This window comes from Lonchura striata, chromosome 30 (genome assembly GCF_046129695.1).
Source record: "Lonchura striata isolate bLonStr1 chromosome 30, bLonStr1.mat, whole genome shotgun sequence".
Classification (NCBI taxonomy): domain Eukaryota; kingdom Metazoa; phylum Chordata; class Aves; order Passeriformes; family Estrildidae; genus Lonchura; species Lonchura striata.
Window position 1 is genome coordinate 4579484 of NC_134632.1, and position 25287 is coordinate 4604770.

General features: G+C 59.6%; 1 protein-coding gene across 1 annotated transcript; it reads right to left on the reverse strand.

The window, feature by feature from the left end:
* Positions 1–15746: 15746 nt before the first annotated feature.
* TULP1 (TUB like protein 1) lies at positions 15747–23859 on the reverse strand. The gene is made up of 16 exons (XM_077789022.1): positions 23853–23859; positions 23188–23397; positions 22328–22373; positions 21849–21862; positions 20794–20916; positions 20544–20693; positions 19652–19789; positions 19294–19398; positions 19023–19187; positions 18798–18916; positions 18406–18579; positions 17990–18102; positions 17406–17514; positions 17113–17211; positions 16659–16830; positions 15747–15880 (listed from the first exon to the last, which is right to left on the reverse strand). The coding sequence occupies exons 1-16, from the start codon at positions 23857–23859 to the stop codon at positions 15747–15749; spliced, it is 1878 nt and encodes a 625-aa protein (XP_077645148.1).
* Between the last annotated feature and the right edge of the window lie 1428 nt (positions 23860–25287).

A 25287-nucleotide genomic window follows, 5' to 3' on the forward strand; every position in this document is an offset into this window, starting at 1 on the left:
CTTCAATCCTCCTCCTCTTCCTCCTCCTCTTGCCCAGCTCCCAGCGCAGCGTTTCAGTGTTTTGCAATAACATGTTTGGCGGCAGCTGCCGGCGGTGGGAGCGGAGAGGTGTCTCCTGCGCCGCCGCGCTTCCCGGACGGGCTGGGAGTGTACAAAGGTCTCCAGCACAGACATCTCCTTTTAAAGGAACTGCTGAGCCCGCTGGCTCAAGTGCGCTGCGAGGCCTTGCTGCTTTTTTTTTTTTTTTTTTTTTTTTTTCCTTTTATAAAAAAAGAAACTTAGCCCCCCCATCCCTCCTCTCCCTCGTCGCGATGTGATGTCAGCCCCTCCGGTCCCGCCGCCCGTCCCTGCCCGCGTCCCCCCCGCCGCCGCTCCCCCTCTTGCCGAGCGCTGTGGCCAAATAAGGAGAACTGGATTGTAGGATGGAGCCAGCCGGCCAAGGCAGGGATGGCGGCAGCGCTGCCGGACGGGCCAGCGGCACCCCGGCTGTGCCCGCTGCCGGGGGCTCCGTGGGGCAGCCCCCGCAGGGATGCAGGCTCCAAACCCTGCCGGGTTTTGGGGATGGGAGGGCAGGGGAGCAGCGGGACCAGGCACGGCACGGGGACGGCGGGGTTGGACATGGGGACAGCCCAGGGGACCCTCACTCGCCCCATAGCCCAGCAAGTGCATCGGGGCTCTGTCCCAGTGGGGCACCTACATCGGGGTGCAATGCCTTGGTGCTGAGCCCTGGATGCTTCACAGCAGCCCGAGACCCCCTGGCAGACCAGGACCCCCAGACATGGGGGAACCTGAGGCTCCTCAGCTTCTGCAGCAGCCCAAGGCCCTGCAGCCCCCAAAGGCCTCAGTGGTCTCAGACCCCACAGCAGCCCCGTGACAAACCCAGACCCCTCAGCACGGTGGCAGCTCAGGAACCCCCAGTGTCACAAAACCTCAGTGTCAGGAACCCTGCAGGCCAGTGCCAGCCCAGGAGCCAGCAGAATCCCCCGGGCTGCCATCAGCTCACCCTAACAGGGGAAAGGCCCAAGAGCTGGTGCTGGAGGGTGACTTTATAGGGACCCACTGGATTCCCTGGCCTCCCCAGCTGACGGGTGTTTTGGGGCCAAGGGAAAAGATATAGGGCTGAGAGCAAAACCAGCTCGGGGCTGGCTGCACCACCGCAGGCAGCGTGCCCGGTGCCCTGGGTCACCGTGCCAGGCACTGTCTGCACAGGCAGGGTGACACTGACCCCACACCCTGCCTGTGACATACGTGTCCCCCTCCCTTGGAGGTCCCCAGCCCCCTCCCAGCCCACTCCCCCTCCAGCAGGGAAATCCCAGCCCAGCCTTTCCAGGGAAGCTGGGAGAGGAGGGAGGGTGATGCTGGGGCCCCGGCCAAGGTGCGAGGAAGCAGCTCCTCCTCCTTCTCCTCCTCCACCGAACCTGCTTTTGGCCAGGCGAACATTGGATTTCCTGGAGGGAGGGTGCATGCACCGCGCTGACGCAAGGCACGGCCGAGCGCTCCACCCTGCCCTTACAAAACACCAACAACAGCAGCAATTAGGGAACCGGCACGGCTGGACGGCCTGCGGACACCCTGGCCAGACCTGCTCAGCACAGGCAAGGGGACTGGACCAGCCAGAAAACATGTCACCAGCTCCTGCCTCCCAGCTGCTCCCCAGGGACCAGGGCTGGAAGACCACCACTCCCACAGCACAGGCATTTTGGGGATGCCAGGACCGCTGAGCCACATCCCCAGGGAATGCTTGCCTACTCTGAGGATGCTCACACGAGTGGGGATGGTCACTGGTACCCAGGCCAGGAGGGTGTCCCCACTTCCAGCTCACTCGCCCCTGACACCCTGAATCTGTGCGGGGCACACGCTCCAGTCTGCAGCTTCAGAGGGTGATGGAGGGGGCTGCACCCTTGTGAGGTCCCCCAGTGGTGCCCACAGCAGGCAGGGGAGGATGCCCCCAGGGCAGCCCTTATCTAAGGCTGCCCAGGAGACTGGGATGGTGTTCCCAGGGCTCCCAGAGCTCGGTCCCAGCACCACGGGCAGGGGACATGAGGCAAACCTGGGGCTTGAGCAGGCAGCGGGGCTGCAGGCAGCCACTCAGTTGAGGGAGCTCCTTGGGGCTGGGGACCCTGCTAAAGCTACAGGAAACCTCCTAAAACCCTGCAAAAGCAAAGGGGGACACAAAGAGAGAAGGGCATATAAGAAATGGGTGTTTTGTGAGGGAAGGAAATACTTTGGAGGCAGTGATGCAGTCAGAGAAGCACCGTGGGCACCCTGTGAGTGTCAAAAGACAGGAGCAAGGTGCTGCTGGATCCAGCACAACCAGCTGCGATAGGGATCGGGGTCAGGGATGTGCAGGGTGGCACAGGGGAGAGCACCTGGGGCTGGGGACATTGTGACATGGGCAGAGGTGCCCGTCACTCCCACAATGCCCCCGTGCACCCAGACCTCATCCTTGAGCCATGCTGCCGAGCTGGGGGACAGCATATTCCTCTTTCCCAGCATGGTCAGCCCCAAAAGCATCATCCCATCTGGTGCACCATGAGGCACACCTCCAGCAGCCCTTGCACTGCCCCGAACCCTTCTGCCCTGCCCAAACTGGGACAGGGGTGGTGGCTGTTGTCACAGCTTCTCCTCAAACCACCTGGATTGGAGGGCAAAGTCACCAGCACTCGCTTCACAAGGGGGATTGCAGCACAGCACATGCCCAGCTGGCACTATCCAGAGGGACAAGGTGTGGGGCAGAGCAGCCCCAAGGACTCCTTCTTACCTGGGGCAGCCTGTGGCAGGGGACATTGGGACAAAAAGACTCTGCAAAGGTGCTGGGGACACTGCGAAGGCAAAGAACCCTGCAAAGACAGGGAGGGGGGTCCAGCTGCATCCTGGCTCCATCCCGCCTCCCCGTGCAGGGGGCCCAGGGCAATCCAGCCCTTCTCCCTCCCCCCTGCACCCAGACCCCACGGCAAAAGGATAAAAGTTCATGACAAGCCTGGGCAGGATCAGCACAGAGCAGCTCAGCCCCGCACCGGCTCGGTGCCGCCTGCACCAGCCCTGTGGGGGAGCATGGGGCTGCTGTCACCCCCTCCCTGCCACCGTGACTGATGGCACCCACACTCTGGAGGTGAGGGGGACACGAGTCCCCACCCTCCCTGGTGCTGAGCGTGCAGCCCCTGCCAGGGACTGCTCTGTGAGACCTCAAAGCTGGGCACCCAGCTCCTGCGTGTCCTGGCACACTGGGGCTCAGCGAGGGCACAGCTGGGGCCCTGACACTGGCACTGATTTGTAGGCAGGCAGAGGATTTTCCTCATTTCAGGCAGGGGAGCGCTGGCTGGGGGCCCTGTCCCTGCTCCTGCCTGTCCCCACCTGGTGACACGGCCGGGAGGAATGCTGCCCACACGGTCACAGGGCCACCAGCTCTGCAGAGCCCCTGCAAGGAAACCCAAAAGCTGTGGAGCTCCTGGGGGACACCAGCAAGACCACAACACACCAGAGAAGACGTTGCCGTGCCCACGGCAGCACACAGAGTGGGATGCTCTTGGCCCTGCCAAGGATGACCCCGCAGCTCTTCACAGGAGCCCCACACCCCTGGCACCCTGCCCAGGGACCCTTTGGGAACACCGTGCCCCATTCCTGCCCGGAATCACCATCCTGGCTGGCCCATGGCTGTCCCAGGGACTGGCAGAGCTCACCCAGGCGGGTGGCAGCGGCCGAGGGCGGTGGCAGGAGGTTTGTTTACACTGTGCTCCTGTTCCAAACAGCTCTCAGGCTGCGCTGAGGGATTCCCTGGCTCGTGCAGGAAAGGGTGGCCACCCTGCTCTCTCCCACCCAGGTTTGCACCTCTCGACCGGCCACGTCCTCTCTGACGGGTCCCCCTGGCACAGTCTGGGGACGCAGCTGGTGGCAGAGCACCAGGCCAGCTCCCCGTGAGACAGCCCAACTAATTTCCTCCCCTGTATCACTTCCTGTCCCTTCCGGCTTGGCGGGCGGCTCAGGAAGCAATCGGAGTGAGGAAACCGCAGGAAGCCACGTGGCAGCATCCCACCAGGGTGGGAAGAACTGCCAGGGCTGCCCCAGGCTCCCCATGCCCCCCAGCTCCAAGGGGTCCCCTAGCTCCCAGCAAAGCCCTGAGCTGGCAGGGATGTGGCTGCTCCTTGCTCAGCCGTGCGAGGCTGAGGGATGCTCAGACCCCTCATCCCAGGGAGCTGTGGATGAACAAAGAAAAAACGTGAGCGATTTGCTCCAAAAACATTTGGGGTAGAGAGGAGGAAGGGGATGAAGCAAACCCAGGGCACAGCTCCCTCCTAATGGCAGAATCACGGGCATCCAAACCAACCCCTCCATCCCCTCCTTTTCTCCAGTCCTGGCAGGGTGGCACAGCTGGGTTTCGGTTTCTGGAGGACCTGAGCCGGTTTTGCTCGAGTTTTCAGGCTCAGGACCCGAGGGCAGAGGACAGACGGACACTGTAACCCGGCGTGCCTCCCTGGCCCAATTACGCTGCCCTGCCCAGCCAGCACGGGGCGTTTCACCCAGCAGCGCATAAATAGAAAGCTTTTAGAGCATTAATTGCTCTCTGTGTTATGAAACGAGCTGGATGGAAACAACAGGGTTGGAGTTGCCTGCTGGGGATGGGCCACCCCCATGCTGTCCCGTGACACCCCCAGTGCTGGTAGCCCATGGCACGGCCGGTGCTGGACGCAGCAACCATTGGGGACTGCTGAATTTGCCAAAATATATCCATCCCAGGATGTCTTCTCCTCAACATCCCCCGTAGATGAGCTCAGGGTGACCAACAAGTCCCAAGTCCTTGGGGATTCCCAGCTTGTCCCAAGGGAAAGCCAAGAGTCTCTGGTGTCAGGGGGCACCAGGGAAGCTGGGTCAGGCAGTTCTGCGCCTGCAGTGGGACAGTGTCCTACCACTGGGGCCAGCCGGGCATCCCAGGGACCCCAGCAGCCTCTGTCCTGCTCCTAGGAGGAGAAATGCCTCCACAGAAGAGCTCCAGGTGCTGCTGACCCCATTTTATGCCATTGCAGCAGGGCCAGGGAAAACGTCTCCCAGGGGACACTACCAGGCAAGGAGGAGGAGGAGGAGGAGGAGGAGGAGGAGGAGGAGGAGGAGGAGGAGGAGGCGGAGGAGAATGAGGAGGAAGGCTGCAATGAATTTCACACCTGCCCCCAGCTGCCTCCGCCCCCGTGAAACCCAAGCCTGCCCAGGCAGCAGCTGTACCCACTGCCCGCCCTGTGGCACCCGCTGCCGCACAGCTCCCAGCCAGAAAAACCCCGTGGGCTGGGGGGTGTGAGAACTGACTGGGGGGGATCAGCTCCTGAGACACCGGGCAGAGCTGTCAGGCATTGCCACCCCAGCCGAGACACGGAGATGTTCCTGGCTGCCAGAGTCTGACACGGAATGTGGCACTGCACTGTCACCTAGCCACTGGCACCCTGTGAGAGGCATGCCTCCCTGCCCTCCAGCTCGAAGCAGTGCCCAGCTGAGGTCCTCCAGGAGCTGCAATAGAGGTACAAGCTGCCCTGCAACAAACCCATCAGTGACTTATTCCCAGAAAGGGCTATTTTGATTTAGCACCATTTTACTGCCATCACCCCAGACAAGTCCCAGTGAGCAAATCCTTGTGCTTGCCAGGAGCGTGCTGGGAGCCCGTGGCAGCTCATCGCCTTCTCCCAGCATCTCCTGCCACAGCCCGAGCCGAGAGCTGGAGACGGGCACAGTGACTCCAGCTCCTGCAGATTGAAAAATTGCTCTGGAATCCTCGGGGAGGAAAATTGCTAAAAATACATGAAGGCGGTATTCTTGGTAAAAGAAGGAGCTCCAGCAAGGAGCGTGGCCCAAGAGTGCCAGGGAGCCCAGCAGAGTGTGTTAGACCCCTGCCCAGCACGCTGATGTCCAAACACCGCAGCTGGACCCTGACAACTCTGCAGTGCCACCCATGCAAGGCTGCAAGGGGACACGGCATCCACCCCATGCAAGAGCTGGAGCCCAAACTCGTGCCAGAGCTGGGCACAGGTGCTGGCAAACACAGAAAGCAGAACCCTGCCCAACTCATCCGCCAGCACAAAGCCGGGCAGGGAGAAGCGGGGTCTCGGACCAGACCTCTCCCGGACTGTGAAGCGCCCAGATCTTCCTGCTAATAAAAACCCGACGCTCGGTTGGGTCGGGAGCTCGCATGCCTGCGTGCGGGTGTGCTTCTTCCTAAACCCGAATTGCCTAAGCGGGCGGGGGGGAGGCAGGAGCTGCCTGCCTCTGGGGGAAGGGCGGGCGGCGAGGAGCTGGCATGGGAACGGCAGCCCATCCTCCACGCACCCGCGTCTGTAAACTTTGAACATCTTCCGGAGAGAAGTTAGTGGCTATTGTGAACAGCTGGATCTAATTTTACGAGGAGCGAGGAGGAGACAGTTGTGGGGAAATAATAAGGCTTGGCGCTCACAGGCGAGGATCCCCGAGCCCGGCCAGCCTTCCTGCCTCCGCCGGGGCAGCGCTGGCGAGACGGTCACGGTGAAACTGAGGCACGGAGCAGCGGATAATGCCACCCGGGAATCCGGGGCTTTGCCCTTGAGTGTTTCCCCGGGCCCACCGGGGCACGGCTCTTCCTCGGAGCACCAAACTGGTTGCCAGCCCCACGGCAGCATCCTCAGAGCCACGCTCACCCAGCGCTCACTGTGGATGCTCGTGGGCACCGCGGTGCGAGTGCGACATCTCCCTCCAGCCGGCTGCTTCCCCTGAGGCTCTGCCCACCTCCTAAAATTAGCTGCGGCCCCGCTGTCCCCTCCCCGGCCACCCCCCGCAGCCCGGGGAGCTCTGCCAGCACACGCTCCGGGTCCGTCCCGGTCCCCCGGTGGCAAAGGGGGAAGGGGGATCCAGCAGCCTCCTCCATCACTCACACCTCGCTGCCACCCGCAGCCAGCGCCTCCCGGGAGCGGCGCGGTCACCTCGGTGCCTCCGGCTCGCAGAGTGTGCCCGAGGGTGAGCTCTGGGTCGGATTTATAGAGCAGAGACCCAGCACAGCCTGCGACACACCCAGTGCCCCGCTGGGAGGTGGCAGAGGTGGGCACGCTGGGTTTCCGTGCTGCTGTTGTCCCATGGCAGCGTAACGGGGGGACGCTGAGGGTGTTGGAGCATCACATCTGTTTGGGACAGGATGGGGGGACGAGTTCCATCGGGATTTGTGTTGCCAGGATGGGACGTGCCTCGTGCGATCACCGCGTCCCCAAATCCTTCGCCCGCAGGTACAGCTGCACCAGCGTGGAGCCCTGTGTGAACGCTGTCACCACAAAGCCACCGACCCCAAGAACGGGACCGTGGGGTTCACGGCCTGTCACCTCCAAAGGGCTCAGCCTCATGGGCTCATCAGGAAACCCTGCCACGAGCTGCACAGGGAGCCCAAAGTGGCACCAGCACCGCACGGCGCCCTGCTCCCACCACCACGGCCAGGCCAGCGGCTGACCGGCACCACGAGGAGGTTTTCCCGGGGCCCCTCGCTCCCATTTCACAGGCGGGGAAACCCGAAGCAGTGGGAGCTGCAGCAGCATGTCCAGACCCGCAGCGGGATCCGGACGTGCGTTATCGCGCGGCCGGGGCCGCTCCTGCCGCGTGCCCGCTGCAGGCTGGTGCGGGGCACGGGGCATGGCCCCGCCGGCTCACCCCATCATTACCTTCCCTCCCTCCCTCCAAAAAAACATTTCATAAGTCGCCACGTGACGGTGGCAACAGCGAACGCCCATGCGCTTCAGGTGTCTGCCCCAGCCACAACACGCAGGTGCCTGGGCTTGGCCCCCACCCCAAATATCACCTTGGACAAACAGCTGAGAAGGTCAGGGCACGGCCTGGCCGCTCGGCAAATCCCCCGCGGATGGAAGCTCCCAAAATCAAGGGTGGTGGATTCCCATCCACCACTGGCGCTCAAGGTGATGTAAACACTGTGGCCACCCCGCCAGCCTCTTGCCATAGCCATCAAGGATTTAATGAGAGAGGGAAGCTCCTAGAGATGGGAGATTTTTTGGAAAGCATCCTTCCAGTTCAGTGATGGATGGAGAGATTCCAACCTCACAAAGAGCCTCAGGATGGCTCTTGCCACACAAATCCCAGCAGCACCCCTGGTTAGGGTTTTGCTGCCACTTCTCCCTTCTTCCCCTCCATTTCCCACTCCCACAGACAGAAGAAGAGTTACGAACACAGGAAAACATATTTTACCCCCCAACAACAGCCCAAAATTGCCCATTTAATGCCATTTCTGGCTGCTGCATGCCTGCACCCAGTCTCACCACCGAGCTCACCTGCCACCAGCCTCGTGCTCTGTGTGTGTTTGATGGGAGCTGCGCGGTTACTTGCTTTTTAATACATTAATTATAGCTGATTACTCCTGCCACCCCCACCTCCTCAGTGCCATGACCTGCTCACACACCGCCAGGAAAAGGCTCCTTCCTTCGGCACAGCGCCAGGGCCACCGGGACTCGCCTCCCAACCCACTTGGTGGTGGCAAGATGGGGATTAAACGGCGATTAAGAGGAGATGCTGTTTCTGATATCATGATAAACAGCCACCGCATGGCATGGCAAATGGATGCAAGTCCCTTTTATTGATGGAGCTGGAGGATTCTGCTTTGGAGGAAAGGGATTTTAGATATGGGATGACTGCTGGAGGGTTATGCTGTCCAAAATGCCCTGGTTGAAACATCCTCTTACTCTGAGCTGGCGGGGGCTGCACCCCAGTGTTGCAGCCACCTTGGGCAGGACAAGACTCCTTGAAATACCTGGGTGCCATTTATAGAAGGTGGCTAGACCCGCTGTTTTCAAAGGGTTATTCCTGTCAGAAAATCCAGTGTGGTGCCAGCCACATGCCCACCGTGGGGAGGTAGCTGGGTGCTCGAGGTCCCTGGGGATGGCAATGTCCCCCTGTGTCACCCAGCTGTGAGGAGGAGCCTCTCACCCCACAGCCATCTGCAGCCTCTTCCCGTGGGAATGCTGACCCTGTAACACCCAAACAGGGTCAAATCCAGTGCCTTCTCCCCATGGGACAGTCATGCTCATCCTCTCTGGTGGGGAAATGCTGGGGCACTGCCACAGTGACCACCACCTGCCCTGTCACCAGGGTCCCAGCCCCCCTACCCATTTCTCTTCTGGCTTCACCACCGAGTGACCTCGGCAAGCCCTCACCCCTCAGCCGCTTTGCGGTCTCTCTTTCCCCCAGTCTTGAGGGAAATGACCCCCAAGGGCTGTGGGCTGTGAGGCCACAGAGGCCCCAGTGCCAGTGGGTGCATCAGGGCTGCATCAGCCTGGCAAACCCCAACTCTCCACTCAGCATCACGAGCGCTCCAGCACCGGGGGGAGGTTGGCAGCCGGGCTGGCAGGGCCCCCCAGGGTGGCCGGGCACTGCCAATGCCCTGACTCACGACACGCACGTACCCGCGCGGGGTAAAGCGATAGGAGGGGAGCGAGGATGCCGGAGCCCAAAATACCCCGGCGTGCCTGACACAGGAGATTATCGCTTCGCTGATGGGACTATCGCCCAGCCCGGCTTGTCCCGGCTCCCTGCAAAGCACCAAAACCCCCCAAAATCTCAGCCTTCACCTTTCCCCCTGCCACCCCATGCCAACCACCCAACAGTAGTGAGCAGCTGCAGGGTGGCCGCCACACCAGCCAGGCCACTGGTATCATTTCCAGCTGGTTTCTCCCCAAACTGTTTTTTTTCTCAGTCAGTAGAAGCCAAATGTGTTGTACAGGGCCTGAGCAGTTTCGGGGGGTTGGAGGTGGGTAGCTCTGCAAGGGCTTGGCCGTATTTTCCTCCCAACGGGGTTAAGGGGAAAAAAAACAACACCAAACCCAAGGAGGGTGTAAAAATAAAACAATAATAATAATAATAAAGATGACACACTGCTGAAAATTATACATCTAATTGCCGCCTTGTTAGCAAAGCACCCCTATGACGAGGCACAAAGTGTTTAGCATACAGTCAGTGCACGATCATCCCCTACATGCGTGTGACACACATGTAGCGTGACACGCGGGTGACCCCGCACCTCACCCGGGACCCTCCCCGCCGCTTCCCCGGGGGGCTTCGGCCGGGGCGGGCAGTCGCCGTCCGCGGCGAGCGGCGCCCGCCCCGACCGCTCCCGACGTGCGGGCACAGAGCCCCTTTGTCACCCGGGGATGCTGCCCCGGGGACCCGGCGGGCACCGGCGCGGGGGCAGCGCAGCCCCGACGGGGCGGCAGCCCCGGGACCCGACGGGGGGAGCGAAAAGAGCCGGGCCGTGCCCCGCCACCAGCGCACAGCCCATCGCGGAGAGCCCCGGGGGGAGGCACCGAGCGGGGCCGGTGCGACCCCGCCGCCATCCGCCGGGGCTCGGGGCAGGCGGAGGGCTGCGGGCCGGGAGGAAGGAGGGGCTGGAGGAGGAGGAGGCGGAGGAAGGGGGGTTGGGAGTCTCTTCCCGACGAGCGCTTACCTGCTCCGTGCTCCGGAGGGGCTGGGCCGGCCGCGGGTGCCGGGAGCGGGGCCGGGGCCGGAGCGGGGCCGGGGCCGGGCCGGGCCGGGGCGGGCGGCAGGAATGCGGGGAGCGCGGCGGGCTCCCGGTCCGCGCACGGAGCCAGGCGCAGGGACGGGAAAGTTTATGCGAGGGAGGAGCGGAAAGTTGGGAGTCAATCAGGAGGCGGCGGGGCCGGGCCGGGCCTCCTCCTCCTCCCCTAACCTCCTTCTCCACCTCCTCCTCCTCCTCCTCCTCCTCCTCCTCCTCCTCCTCCTCCTCCTCCTCCTCCTCCTCCTCTTCTTCCCGGCCTTTCCTCCCGCTCGACCCTCCCGACCTCCCCGTCGGGGCAGTGGGGACGCGGGACTTCCCTTACACAGGGAGCTTTATTTTTTGGGAAAGGGCAGCCCTGCAGTTCAGCTCGGCCTGGGTTATGGGAGCGCCCTCTATGAGCCTTCCTCACCTTCCTCCTCTTCCTCCTTCTCCCGCCAGCATTCCCCGGATGCGGCCCTGGGATGCGGCCTTTGGCCAGGGCATGCAGGTGCTGCTGTCCCGTCTCGTCCTGTCCCGTCCGCAGCCAGCCAGGGTCACCCGTGCACAGCTTCATCCCCTTCTGCACCTCTTCATCGCCCTCTGTGCTCACCCTCATCCTCCTCTTCCTTCCCATCCTGACATCTTCATCCCCCTCCAAACACCCTCATCGCTCTCCTCATCCTCACACACACACACACACACACACACACACATTCTCAGTCCCCTGCATCCCACCAATCTGCAGATTCCCCGTTTGTCCCAGACACGCACCCCATGGTGCCCAGGATGGGGATTTCAGCCCACACTCTTTTGGGATTTCTCAAGGGAATTCAGCCAGGATCTGTGCCATGGTCACTTCCTCTGAGTGAGCTGATGGGTGGTAATGTGCTAAGCCACAGCAAGCAGAGCAGATCACATACAAACCCCTGGCCATGACCCAGCCTGACCATCAGGAACTGCAGCCCAAAAGGGGCAAAAGCCCCAGTCCCCCTGGCCACTGGGCCAGCACACACCACAGGCCTGTGCCACGGTACCCAAAACCCCCAGGGATAAACCAGGGCGAGGAAACCTCCCAGCACCCTGCTGTTCTTTGCATCCCATTCCTTCTAGAAACATATTTTTCTAATTTTCATCGTCAGCTCGGTTGTATTCAAGCGTTTTGGGACAAGACAGCCAATGCTTGAGTCCGTGAAGTGACAGGCTCTGAAGCATCCAGCGCATTCAGCAATTGTGTGTGATTCATAAAGCCATATCGCATTCTTCCACCCTTGGCCTGCTGCTAACTTGTACGAAATCTGGACCAAAAACTGCAACAAAATGGCTGCTATTCTCCAAGGGCTGTTCAGAGCCTCGTTACTCATCCCTTACTTGGGCAAAAATGACATTGAGTGCTCCTGGAGATGACAGCCTTAATTGAGTTCAATAGGAGTTTAGGCTGAGTAAGGCATGAGCAAACAAGTGTGCATTAGCCCATGAATAAAAAGCCTGATCCACAAATGTTTAGGAACACATGTAACACTGAGCAGGGGAGAGCTGAGGGGGTCACTGCTGCTCTGGCCTTGCCATTTGGGCAGGGGTCTGGCTACAGCATCCAGCAAAACTGATAGTGATGCTGGGATGAGCTTGTTCAGGAGTGCAAAGGTTCAAGGCTGCCTCAGTGGTTTGTTTCCATTCTGCCTCTTAATTTTTATTTATTTTCCTCCTTCTGAAGTCCATAGTCCTCGTTTCTGCTATTTTTTTGTTCACTGGTGGGAACAGCAACTTCCTTTCTCAAATTATAATATAAAAGAGCTGCAAGCTGCAATGCCATAAATAATATTTTCTTATGGCCAGAACATCCAAGTCTAGGCAAGACACCAAGAACAGCTACAACATTGTAAAACTCTAACACTTCTCCAGAATGGATTCACTAATTAAAAAATTACTCCTTTTAAAAAGCAGTTGAAAAATATTGGCTTTCCCACTGCTGCCTGTCGCTTGCTGCATCGAAAAGGAGACCATCCTGCAAAGCTACAGCTGAGCTAACCAGCAAGCAGTCTGCCTTTCCCTCTAAAAAAGGTCACCAAATAAATAGAAGGGGAGGGGGAAGGAAGAGGAGAACACCTCATTGCAATCACTTCTTTAATTCATTAAAATATTGCCACTTCAAAGCTGGAGAGAGATCCCCCAGGGCTGGGGCCATGGCAGCTCACTGGGAAGCAAACAGCTCCAGCCCCTCCATTGCTGGAAAAGGATTTTCCCAGTGCTGGTCTCCCCTCCCACACCCCCCAGGATGTACCAGCCCTTCCCTCCTCAGGTTGCCTTCCTGGTGGGGCATTTGCCTCCTGGAACCCATGGAAATATCTGCCAGCCCCTCCAAGAGAGCAGGGCTTAGAGCTGGGTGCATGGAGCCCCCCAAACCCCATGGGTCTGTGGAAGAGGGAGAAGCCAGTGGTTGGAGAAGAGTCCCCACATCCAGCTCCCTGCTCAGCTCTGGACCAGCACCTTTCCACTCATCAGCACGGGATGGGGAGGAACCATGGAGAGAGCCAGCACTGCAGTGACACTGGTCCTGGCGGGGATGTGCTGCTCAGCAGCGAGGTGGGGCCTTGGTTTTATCCTCCCCTTTGCCTTATAAGCACCACTGCAAAAATAAAACACATTTCCCAGGAGGTTCCCTTGAGGAGCTGACGACAGTCGCCTGTGGCCACTGGCCATGCTCGGTGCCCTGCACGAGCATTTTGAGGGGTTAAATCCACGCCTGCAGCACCAGCCCAAAGCCAGCACCCCTAAAATGAAGCTTCAGAAACCTCAAAGTCTCACACTGCAGGGAAAACATCATCCCTGGCGATAGAGGAAATCCTTTCTCTAAGGAATACACACACTTTGGACCCAAACACCATTGATAAGGCTCTTTCTTCTTCTTTTTTTTTTTTAATCTTTTCTTGCAGCAAGCATTCCTTTCACACCCACGCACACCCCAGCATCCTCAGCCATTGGCCTGCCGGCGCATCCGTCACACTTTCCACGGGCCAAAGTAGATACACATTTCAACTGCTTCCATCCCTCATCTCCTCTGGTGTTAACAGCCAGCGCAAACAAAGGGCCCGAACATCCATCGCCCCATTAAATTGTTTTCATTTGTTTCTTCTGCCGCAGTTGGTTTGCGTTAGAGGGTTTGTAAAAGGGATTTCGGGTGGGCGGCTGATGCAGCGGCTGCTCTGGCATTGGGTGGCACCACATGGGACACCCGTGACAGGGATTTTTGCTCTGCCACGGGCAACGGGCCAGGGAACCTGGAGGGTTTGCAAGCAACAATGGGCAAATGGGAAATGGAAATTTTCTGGGTGAACGGAGGGAGAATCAACCTGGGGAGCAGCTGGGATATCAGCAGACAGAATCTGGGGAGCCCAAACCCCTCTCTCTCACCCGGCTGCTTCTTTTCTCCTTGCACTGGAGGAAATGGGGACGAGCATCAGCTCAACCGTTAGCTGAGCTCGTCCCGATTTCAAACAGATGTTGGGTTTGTGGCTGGATTTGGGCAGAAAGCTCTTGCTTTCCCCACATTTGCTGGCCATACCTCGTCAGGGACGCTGGTCCCGAACTGCTGTGGCTGGTTCTCCCTTGAGCTCACAAGATGTTCTCTGAGCTCACTCTGTGGGGAATGGATGATGTCCCACGTGGGCTGGCTTGTCCCCAAGTTGTCCACCTCAGCCTGCCTCACCATGAGCCTCTGCCCAAGAATCATGAAACCCAGATTCATACAGCTGGGGGAAATCTCCACTCCCCTCTATAAAGCCACTGGAGCAGATGTTCACCAGTGGTCCAGCAGCTCATGGTCCCCCTGTCACTGTCATCTGTCCTCAGCTCCAGGCTCTGGCCACGGTGATGTTGTGACACTGCCCAAAGAGGATGAGCATCCCTCTTGCACAATCACATCCATCTCATCCATCCTCAGCCTTTCTGCTTCAGCTCCCTCTCAGCTGCATTAACTTGGGGGGCCCATATCACCCCCAGAATGGGGGAACAAGCCCTTTGTGTCCTGGGAAGGGAATCCCACATGGTTCTGGAGCCAGAGTGTGAGCTGAGCAGGTGAGAAACAGCCCCAGAGTGTTGAGGATGGTGTTTCAGGGCTCCTTGGCACGCTGAATTAATCAGATTTGTTTGTGCAACCGAATCCTTACCCCATAACTACTGAAACTGGGGGCATGAGCTGTCCTGCTCCCAGTGAGCTGCCTCTCTTCAACATCTCCCCACCAGTCTGAGACAAGGGATGGCACCTTCTGTCCACCACCTCTCATGAATGAGAGCACCAGCGAGGCAGCTGTGGGGACACCTGGGGCACGTGAGGTCTGGAGTGGCATCACGGAGGAGAGGGGCAGCGAGAGCTGAGGGCACGGGGAGCTCAGCAGGGCCCGTCTGGGTGCTGAGCGTGACTCAGCACCGCACCACACCTCATGAGTCACTCCACTGCTTCCTGGTGCACCCTGACTTTTCTCTTCCAGGTCTCTCCTGGCAGCATTGACCCAGCTGGGCCACCTGCCAGCAGTGCAAGCTCTGCCTCACGTGCCTACCAGCCCTCCTCTGCTGGCACTGCCACCCCTCAGCACGTGCCTGTGCGCTGTTGGTGCCAGGCTGCTTCTTAGGGACCCAAATCCCCAGCGATTCCTGGGCAGTGAGGTGAGACCCAGTGGGTACAAACACACCACGGGCACCAGGCATCCACTCACACCAGGGCAAAATGGGGCAAAAGAGGAGCTTTGTGCTTGCTGGGCAATGAGCTGAGATGGGGGCTTTTGCTGGAAGCTTAGGCAGAGCCCACCAGCATGTGGGCAGGGATGAGGAAACACAAAGTGAGGAGACCACCTACCCTCTTCTCACTGGGAGACTGAGCATAAACCATAACAAAAAGAAATAGAAAAAGAAAAAAGAATATGCCAACAAAAACAAAACAAAACAAAAAGTGGGGGAGGGTGGATGACTTTCCAGGATCTGAATCCAAAAGGATGAGACAGGGATTGCAGTCAGCCTCATCTGCTGAATATGAATATACCTCCAGCCTGGCTCTGCCATCGCCCCAGCCCAGCGATTTGCCCCAGCTTTGCCTGGAGAGGGTGGCTGCAGCTGGCTGAGCGTCCCACAGCACTCGGTGGGCACCAGGTGCCTTGAAGCACCCCAGGAAGAGCCGTGACTGCGAGAAGGTGGCAATGCAGGGAGAAGAACAGGACAGGGATGCGGGAGCATCCCCGGGCAGCCTCGTGCTCCGGAGCAGGAGCTACTCGCAGGCCAGCTTCCCGTCGAAGCTGGAGAGGGCGATGGCGAAGGCCTGCACGGCACACAGGGGGTAGCTGTAGTCCATGGTGAAGGCGTCGTCTGCCACACGCCCAAACTGCATCACGATGTAGTCAGCTGCGGGAGGGAGGGCCGGGCTGTCACCTGTGCACCCAGCACGTCCAAAAGGAGCTGCCCAAGCACCCCCACCCAAACCTGGCCCGCGACTCCAGCGCTGGCTGCGCTGTACTGCAGCACAGGTCACCAAAAAGCATCATTTTCCCGTGGCACCCTCTGGTTCCTCCAGCATGCCCGTCCCTGGGTGCCACAGCCCCCCCAAAGGGACGGGGACCCCACTCACCCCACCCCCCCTACCCCGTGGGATCGCTGCTGCTGGAGGGCGGGTGACAGGAAATCTGTAAAAATAACCAGGGGCCCTCAAGAGGCTTTTTCTGTCCCGTAACCCAACACCCCGGAGGCCAAGGGCTTCTGACTGCGCCGGACAGGTGACGAGCAGCCGCATCCAGGCAGAGCTGCTGCCACCCCTGAGGGACGTCCCCGAGGCACCGTGCACCCCAGGGTGAGCCTGCCAGCAGCGTGGGCTGTGTGCTGGGGACAATGCTCTGGGCTGACTGGGTGGCTGGAGTGTGATGGGTGCTCAGCACCCCACAGGATCTGTCCTTGCCCTAAATCTGGCAACAGGAGCCCCACGTGCCACCCCTGCCAGCGCCAGGGCCCAAGGGCAGCTCCTGCAGGGAGTCCTGTCTGGCTCCATCCCAGCTCCAGCAAAGGCAGGCAGGACTCCAGAGCGTGAAAAAACTAAACTTCAACAAAAACAGTGGGAGCTGGGGCCATGTCATGAGGCAGTGCTCCTCCACCCTATCCCCTGTCCCATCCCACCCCTGTCCCAGCTTACGGTCACTGCTGTGCACAATCTGGAAGTTTTTGACAGAGGCGTGGGTGACCCGGCCGTGGAAATTGAGGACGTAGGATTGGGTCTCGTCGTTCCACACCGGGGCTTTGTTGTGCAGCTCGATCACGTTGTCCATGTTCCTGTTCTGCCATCGCATCAAGAGGCCGTCGTTATCCTGGGGAGGGGCAAGAGGGAGGGGAGCAGAGTTGGGGTGACCCCTCCAGAGCCCTGCCACCTCCTGTGGCTTGCCTGGGGGATGCTGTGTAGCAGTACCCAGCTGGAAATGGGATTTATCACGGAGAAAAAAATCAGATACCATGTCTCCCACCTCCCAGGGACACCTTGAATTTCAGGGACAGCTGAAAGCATCTCCATGCCCCAAGATGGGTAAAATCCGAGGTGGTGCCCAGCAAACCCAGCTCCCAGGGAGCTTCTCCCTGTCTGGCCCCTGACTTACGTTCCGGGGCCGGATGGGCACCCTCTCACAGTCAGCATTCATCCCAGGGATGATGACAGTCATCTTCCGGGGGCCTTTGAACCCTAAAACGTTGGTCTCCTGCAAGAGAAACCCTGTCCCTAAAACCAGCAACCGCTGCGGGTTACGGCCGCTCATGGGGGCTGAACGAGGGCTCGGGGGTGGCTCCAGCCCACCCCACATGTCTGCAAGCCCCAGTGAAGGGGTGCAGGGTGGGAACCCCTCTCTCCCTGCCTGGGGGAGCCAGGGAAGGCTCCCTGTGTGGCTGCTCTTACGTAGACCACGGCCGAGAGCTCCTGCCGCACGTTGGACCAGTCAGCGTTGGCCCGGTCGGGGTTGGCGCCGTTGTCGAACACGGTGAACCTCGTGCCCATCAGGTTGGATCTGCAGCCAAGGGAGGGACGTGGCCCTGGCTGATGCCCCTGAGCCCCCACCACTCCTCTCCAGGCACAACCTTGGTGTTGGTCTGGCTGCAAACCCCCGGTGCTGCTCCCCACCACCGCCGACCTTCCCACTCTTCAGTGATTTTCTGGGGCTCAAGGAACCCCTAAATCGGGGTGTGACAGGGTGCTGCCACCACGGGGACCCCCAGCACTGCTGTGTGGCTGCTGGCAGTGCAGGCTGGGACTTGCCAGCACCTTTTCTAGCCGTGACCTGTCTGCTGGGAGGAACCGGCCAAGCTTGTTTTCCCCTCTCAGCCCCCCACCACTCTTCAGGTCAGACACGGCAGTGGGAAACGCTGAATTTAACCTCCTGTCTGTGCCAGCCCTAGCTTGGGACAGCCTGTAAGTCATGGAGTGAGAAGAGGGTGCTGCAGAAATGGGGTGCCACCAAACTGGGGTGCCAGCTCTGCTCCTACCTCAGCTTCCCGATGAAGTTCTCTCCACCCCGTGACAGGTCAGTGGGGTCGATGGAGATGAGGTAGTTGGAGGTTTTGCTCTTCTTACGCTTTCTCCCAGCAAGGAGGAACACCTGGCAGAGCAGTGGGACCGTGTGGGAACGGGACATTGTCACTGCCAGTGCCACTGCTGTCCCCCACAAGGCACTGCTGTGACCTTGAGCAAGTCATGAAGATGCTCCCCAAAATACTGTCTGCGTTATGGGGCAGGAGGGGCTGAGCCCAGCCCAGCTTCAGCACGGCTCTCTGGCCACTGTTCACTCATCCTCCAGGCACCACCCACAGGGGATGCAGGCAAGCATCCCCCAAACCCTGAGGGTGCTGTCTGGGATGGATGCAGAGCCCCAGAGGTCTCCATGCCCCCCACCCCAAATCACCTTCTTGTCATTGTCCAGGTGAAGGTAGTAGGTGGGGTAAAGCCCCCGGTCCATGCCCCTCTTGTCCCGTGTCACCCGGCACTTGACGGTCACGCCCTGCGGCGCCGGCTGCAGCACGAACTCCTCCAGGTTGTCCACCTCGATGACAGGGGACGGGGGCCTCTCCTCCTTCTGCTGCTGAGTGAGAGGGGATGGTGATCCCAGAGCCCCCCTCCCTCCCCAGAGAATTGCTCCTTGCTATCCACCCCCCGGGCTCTGCAGCTGGTGGCTTTGGGGACACTCTGGTGGGTCTCACTGGGGGATGCTGCAAACCTCCTGACCCACCCTGAGGGGAAGAGCTCCTCTTCCCCCACCCTGAGGGGCTCCCCATGGCTCTGAGGGTTCTTTTGTACCTTCTTTGATTTCTTTGCTTTTCCCTTCTTGTTGGAGTTTTTCTGCAGGGTCTCTGGGGTCTCCTCCTCACTCTCAGCTCCTTTGGGAGGAACTGCTGACAGAAGGGAGAAGATCCTGACTCCACTGAGCCCCAAAATCAAGCTCAGCATAGACCCGTGCCAACACCGATTGTAACCCCCTCTCCATGGCCAAGCTCATTGCAGCTCCAGAAGCTCCACCAGAACCTACCGCCCCCTCCAGTGCTGGGCTCTCACCTTTCTTTTTGGATTTTTTCTCTTTTGGGGGGTCCCCACCAGTCTGAAAGAGGGATGCTGGGTTTTTCTTCTTCTCTGACCTAATGGGTTTGGTGCTGGAGTCGGAATCATCCTCCTCATCACTGCTGGTGGAGGCTGTGAGGGACATGGGGGGACATGGTCACACAGCACCGGGGGCTGTTGGCTCAGGGTGATGCCATCAGGCAGCAGGACTGGCTGCCACCTCCTGCTCGTCCCATACCTTTCTTCTTGTTTTTCTTCTCCTTCTTCACCTGGAACACGGACATTGGCTCCTTCTTGGTACTTTTGGCAGATTTGGCTTTGCTGTCAGGGTCGCTCTTGTCTTCTGCTGGGACAGAGGAGCTGGTGAGCAGCCAGCCAGGGGATGGGAACGGGCAGTGACGGGGACAAGGAGGGGACAGGGTCAGAGCAGCAGAAAGGGCTGAGCTGGGGGGAGATTGCCTGGGGAGGGGGCGATGGCTCTGCAGCCCCTGAGCCTCCCGGGACAGTGACGGGGTGCAAGACACTTCCTTCATCCCAGGACAGATCCCAGGGGCAGCAGAGCTGGGCTTAAGCCATCCCTGTCCCTGGGCACTCACCCTTCCTCTTCAGCTTCTTCTCCCCCCCGCCCGAGAGGGGCTCTTTGGGAAGCTTCTTCTTGAGCTTTTTTGGCGGGTTTTTATTCTCCACCTCCTCTTCCTCTTCCTCCTCATCCTCATCCTCATCCTCTGCCGGCTCTGCCCAGAGGTGACCACGGCATCAGCCAACACAACGTCCTTTGGTGGGGGGGGACCTCAGGCTCGTGGTGAGCGAGGAGGGTCCGGCCCTGGGCGGTGTCGCTGTCCCCCCGGTGGTGACCCAGGTCCATCCCTGGGCGGTGTCGCTGTCCCCCCGGTGGTGACCCAGGTCCATCCCTGGGCGGTGTCGCTGTCCCCCCGGTGGTGACCCAGGTCCATCCCTGGGCGGTGTCGCTGTCCCCCCGGGGTGGTGACCCAGGTCCATCCCTGGGCGATGTCGCTGTCCCCCCGGGGTGGTGACCCAGGTCCATCCCTGGGCGGTGTCGCTGTCCCCCCGGTGGTGACCCAGGTCCATCCCTGGGCGGTGTCGCTGTCCCCCCGGTGGTGGCCGGGGCCCCGGCCGTGTCCAGCTCCGCGGCCGCGGCCAGAGCGCTCTCTCGCGGCCGCAGCCTCGCCGTGCGGAGCCGCTTTTCGCTCCGGTGAAGTGTCCGGACACCTCAGTGCCACCTACCCAGGGAATGTGTCACCCTCCTTTCCCACTCCCCCTCGATTGCCAACTCCCCCAACAAGGCAATGAGCGCAGGTCCCCTGCCACATCCCCGTTTCTCCCAGGTCCGTAGCTGGGTTTTAGCCAAAAAAGCTCTGCCGGGGATGTGCAGAGCCCCAGCGGAGCCCCAGCAGGCACTGGGAGCACCAGGACACGGTCCAGGGGGACACGAGGTGCCACGAGCCGGGGTGGGTGTTGCCTCCGCACCTTGTGGCTTCTTGGAGCCCTTGGGCACTTGGGAGCGGGCAGCCAGGCTTTCCTTCTTCTTCCGAGGCTCCTTGGTGAATTTAGAGGAAGGGTCCTTGTCGCTCTCCTCCTCTCCCTTCTCCTCCTTCTTCTTCCTCACCTTCTTCACCGCTGTGGATTTCAAGAGATGCACACGAAGGAGAGCGCTTCAGGTGAGGGATGGGGCACCCCATTTCCCCATTTCCATGGGGGCTGGGGGGTTTGTGCTCACCCTGTGCCGGGGCTGGGGGCTCCTCTGCAGCCCCTGCCTCGCTCGGCTTCTTCACCCGCAGCCGCCGCGGTTTGGCCTCGGGCTCCAGCCCAGGCTCCTGCCTCTTCTTCTTCAGCTTCTGCCCTCATGGACGGTGCTGCAGAGGTGGTGCCAGCCTTAAACACTTTTTCCCTTTCCCAGGCAACCCCTGCTCATACAGCACTGGGCTCCTTTCAGAGATACAGCCGGGTTTTGCCCCAGCCCAACACAGGGCACCCTGACACCTTCCGATGTGTGACTTACCATGGGGCAGCCCCGGGGAAGGCAGAGGGAGGAAAACAGAGAGGTCTGTTAGCAGACAGACAGAACATCTGCCCTGGGCCAGCCCTGGACATGAGGGATGTGATGATGGTGCTGCTGTGACACCGTGCAGCACAGAGGGACAAATCCCACTGTGGCCATGGGGACCCTGGCTGGGAGCCACTCTGGGCACCTGAGCTGGGACAGGGGACACAGGGGACACAGGGACAGGCAGACAGCCTGGCCTCCCTCCTCCATCTCCTCTCATGCCCGCAGGAGGCTCCTGTGGATGGCAAGGAGGTCAGCAGGAGCAGGGAAGCAGGAGGATTAGGCACAGCACACCTAATCCTGGTTAGCTGGGGCTATAAATAAAATAAATAACCCCGATTTACCAAATACGGAGCATGTGGGTCAGCACCTGGCTCTGGGCAGGAGGTATTTGGGGAGTGGGTGTCAGCTCAGGGCTCTCAGAAAGTGATCTCAGCAAATCCAGGTCACCAAGGCTTCCACTGCCCAGCAGAGCATCTTCCCCCTTGCAGGGGTTTTGCTTCTCCCACGTTCTCCAGGGCGGTGTGTTTCACAAAAAGTGGGATCATGATGGATCCCAGTGGTTCCCAGGACTGTGAATTTGGGGAGGGGGAGCTGGGGGCTCCATGGTGAAGCTAGGAACTGGCTGCTTTCTTCCATGTCATGAGCTCATATGGAAAAGCTCCTTTGCACCCCCTAATCCCTTAAGCAGCTGTGGGGTGGGCAACCACTCCCTTACTTAACAAAGCCCTTCAAGGAGGAGCTGTTGATTAAAAATTAAATTGGGTGGTGGATGAAAATGCTGCTGAGACCCTTCCAAGGCTGGGGGGCACGTGGGGCTGTTCTGAAAGGCAGGGAAGGGGGGTCTGGCTTTCAAGGTCATGGCCTGGGGAAAGTGAGTCACAGTTTACAGCTTAACTGAGGGGCTTAATTAAATTGTTACTTAAGAACTAGCAACCCTCCTCATGGGGTGCATCAGAGTGATGGAGGGGGGATTCAGAAGGATGCACAAAGAAGGGGTAGCTGTGCAATTGTCTATACCCACCTGCTCTGGAAGGGGTTCCCAAAAATCTCACGTCCTCACAGGCTGCAGCAGCCCAATAGAGCAGCCCAACCAGCCTTGGTGTGGACTCTGGGGTTTGAGGGTCTCTGATGTCCCCAGCCCTCGGGGACAGCGCGCAGCAGGGGATGGTGGCACATGGGATGGAGAGGAAGGATTTTTTCTCACCTGTTTGGGCTTGTGCTGCTGGGGGCTCCCTGGCTCTTCACTGGGGCTGTGGGGCACAGAAACCAAAAGGGTGGTGAGGGCTTTCAGCCCTCCACGGAGCCTGAGGGCACGAGATTGCCCCAGGTTTTGGTAAAGGGGGAAAGGTCAGTCTTTCATTTGGTGCCAGTAGCATTTCCCCCTGTCTCGACATCCTCCTTCCTAACAGGGAACACAGGACAGGCTCTGCCTCGGCCGAGGGGGACATCAAGGAGCTTAATTTGGGGATCCCCACCTAGCAAACTTTTCCTCTCTGTAAGTGAATGAGCATCACCCCACCAGCCCCCAAAGAAACAGCACCGTAAACATGCTCAGTAAACTGCTCTGAAACTGAAATCAGGAGAAAAAGGTGCTGGAGGAGAGGGGAGCCCACTGGGGGTGCCCAGCACGTCACCCACCCTGGGAATCCCACCCTGGGAATCCCACCCTGCCAATTCCACCCTGCCAATCCCACCCTGGGAATCCCACCCTGGGAATCCCACCCTGCCAATGCCACCCTGGGAATCCCACCCTGGGAATCCCACCCTGCCAATGCCACCCTGGGAATCCCACCCTGGGAATCCCACCCTGCCAATGCCACCCTGGGAATCCCACCCTGGGAATCCCACCCTGCCAATGCCACCCTGCCAATCCCACCCTGGGAATCCCACCCTGGGAATCCCACCCTGGGAATCCCACCCTGCCAATGCCACCCTGCCAATCCCACCCTGGGAATCCCACCCTGGGAATCCCACCCTGCCAATGCCACCCTGCCAATGCCACCCTGCCAATCCCACCCTGCCAATCCCACCCTGGGAATCCCACCCTGGGAATCCCACCCTGACCTGTCGGCAGCCCAGACCTCTCGCAGGATCTCCGTCTGCAGCGGCATCGCTCCCGGCACGGCTCGGCTCGGCTCGGCTCGGCTCGGCTCAGCTCGGCTCCGTCCTGCCCTTCCCCGCCCCGCAGCCCCGGGCAGGGCCGTGGGCTCAGTCCCAGCCGCAGGAGCCGGAGCGGCCTCGCAGCATCGGCCCGGCCGCCCCCGCGAGTCCGCGCTGGGAGGAGGAGGAGAAGGGCAAGGAGGAAGAGCAGCTGCAGCAGGCGATTAACTTTATTTCTCCTGAAAGTCGGCTAATAGGATTTCAGGGGCTGTCAGCCAGGCTTACTGGGAGCAGCTGGCAGGGGAGTGACCACAGGAATGCAGGGGGTCAGCCGGACCCCCAGCCCTGGCTGGTTGGGGTCCCTGCACAGCGCAGCCAGCGGGCAGAGCAGTGGCTCTCACTGCATTTAGGGTTATCCTCCCTGGGTATCTTTGTTTTCCACCCAGAAATGACTTCTTGCTGAGTGAAGAGCAGGATTTGGGCTGCTCCGTGTGAGCTGTGCATGCTGCAGGGGAAGGCAGCATCCCTGGCTCTGGGTGGTGCTGAGGTTTCTGTGCTGAGGTTTCACTGCTCTGCCCTAACCCCTGTCCCGAAATCTCTTTGGATGTGTTTCATCATCTCCTGCTCACGTCTCATCTCCTCATTACACTTGAACATTTAACATTGAACATGTAACTCTTGCTGTCCCCCCTCAGAGGGTCCCACGGACGCTGTTGGGTTGCAAAGCCAGACAAGCCAAGTGTCCCCAGGGTCCCCACAGGACCCTCGGCCAGCCCACCACGGGCCCCTCGAAACCCCCAGCCCGTGCTTGGTGCCACTAGATGGCATTTGAGCACTGCGCACCCACCAGCGCCGGGAACTTCTAAATCCTCTCTACAAAACCCTCCTGGTTTCCCTTTCATCTCTAAACCTCATCACCCGCAAAAGCTCAATTTCTCTTCCAAGAGACAGAAAAGCACCAAGCCAAAATAAACCAAAAATCTGCTTAAAAACGGGGAGCAAGCCCAAAAACTGCAAAGCAGGTTGGTGTTTTTTGGTGTTTTTGGGTTTTTTTCCTGTTGAGATTGTTTCCTATGGAAAATGTGGCTTGGGCTGCCCCCAAATGACTTTTTTGCCCTGCAAGAAAACATGAAAAGCCCACGTTTTGCAGAGGCCCTGGGTCTCGCAGCAGACTCCAGGGAGGTGCATCCCAGAGTGGTTGAAAACCCAAGAGCTGGGTGAGCAGCTGGAGCAGCCACGGGGATGCTGTGCTCCTCCTGCAGCTGGGAAAGCAGACAGGCTTGAGAAACTATGCTTCAGGTACCACCTGATGGGACTAGAGAAGAGGAATTTTAACCAAATCCGGCTTAGTCTGCCGATATTGTGGAGGGGGGTACAAAAGAGGGATGGGCAGTCCTAATAACCCCCTGTCTCAGCTTTCTGTCCTCTCCCCACCCTCGGTCAAGGAGCACAAATGACTCCTCCACCCACTCAGCTGACCCCCAGGAAAACCCCTCCTGAAATAATACACTAGGGATAGAGGAAAAAAGCATAAAGATAAACCTCCCAGGCTGGAAAAACAGCTGGGATCCCCAAAGAGCATCCCCCAGCCAGGCACTTCCAAAGCATGGATTGCTGGCCCTTCACGGGCTCTCCAGAGAACAATGGCACTGATAAAAAGGGGCAGCACCAGCTCTTGGAGACACCAATAATTCCTCAGCTGCTTGGGCATCTCCCCTTCAAGGAGTACCCACCCATCCTCCCCACAGCCACCCCATTTCCTGGGCAGGATCCAGAGAAAGAATACTATTTTTTTTCCTTTAATTTTTCTTTCAGTTGTTTATTTTCAAGCTCCAAAAGGGGTATTATTATAAAGACAGGAAAAATAACAACTGGAAAGCTGTTCTGATGGGGTAGTGACGGTGTCCCTTTAGGATGGACAGGGCTGGTGGCTGAGGAGGCAGCAGCAGCTCCGGTGCAGGGACACGATGCACCTGGGACCCCCTCACCATGGGAAAGCTGCTCAGTGACAAACCCATGGCACCAGCTCGGACCCAGCCAGTTGCTTCCTGAACCACGTGTCAA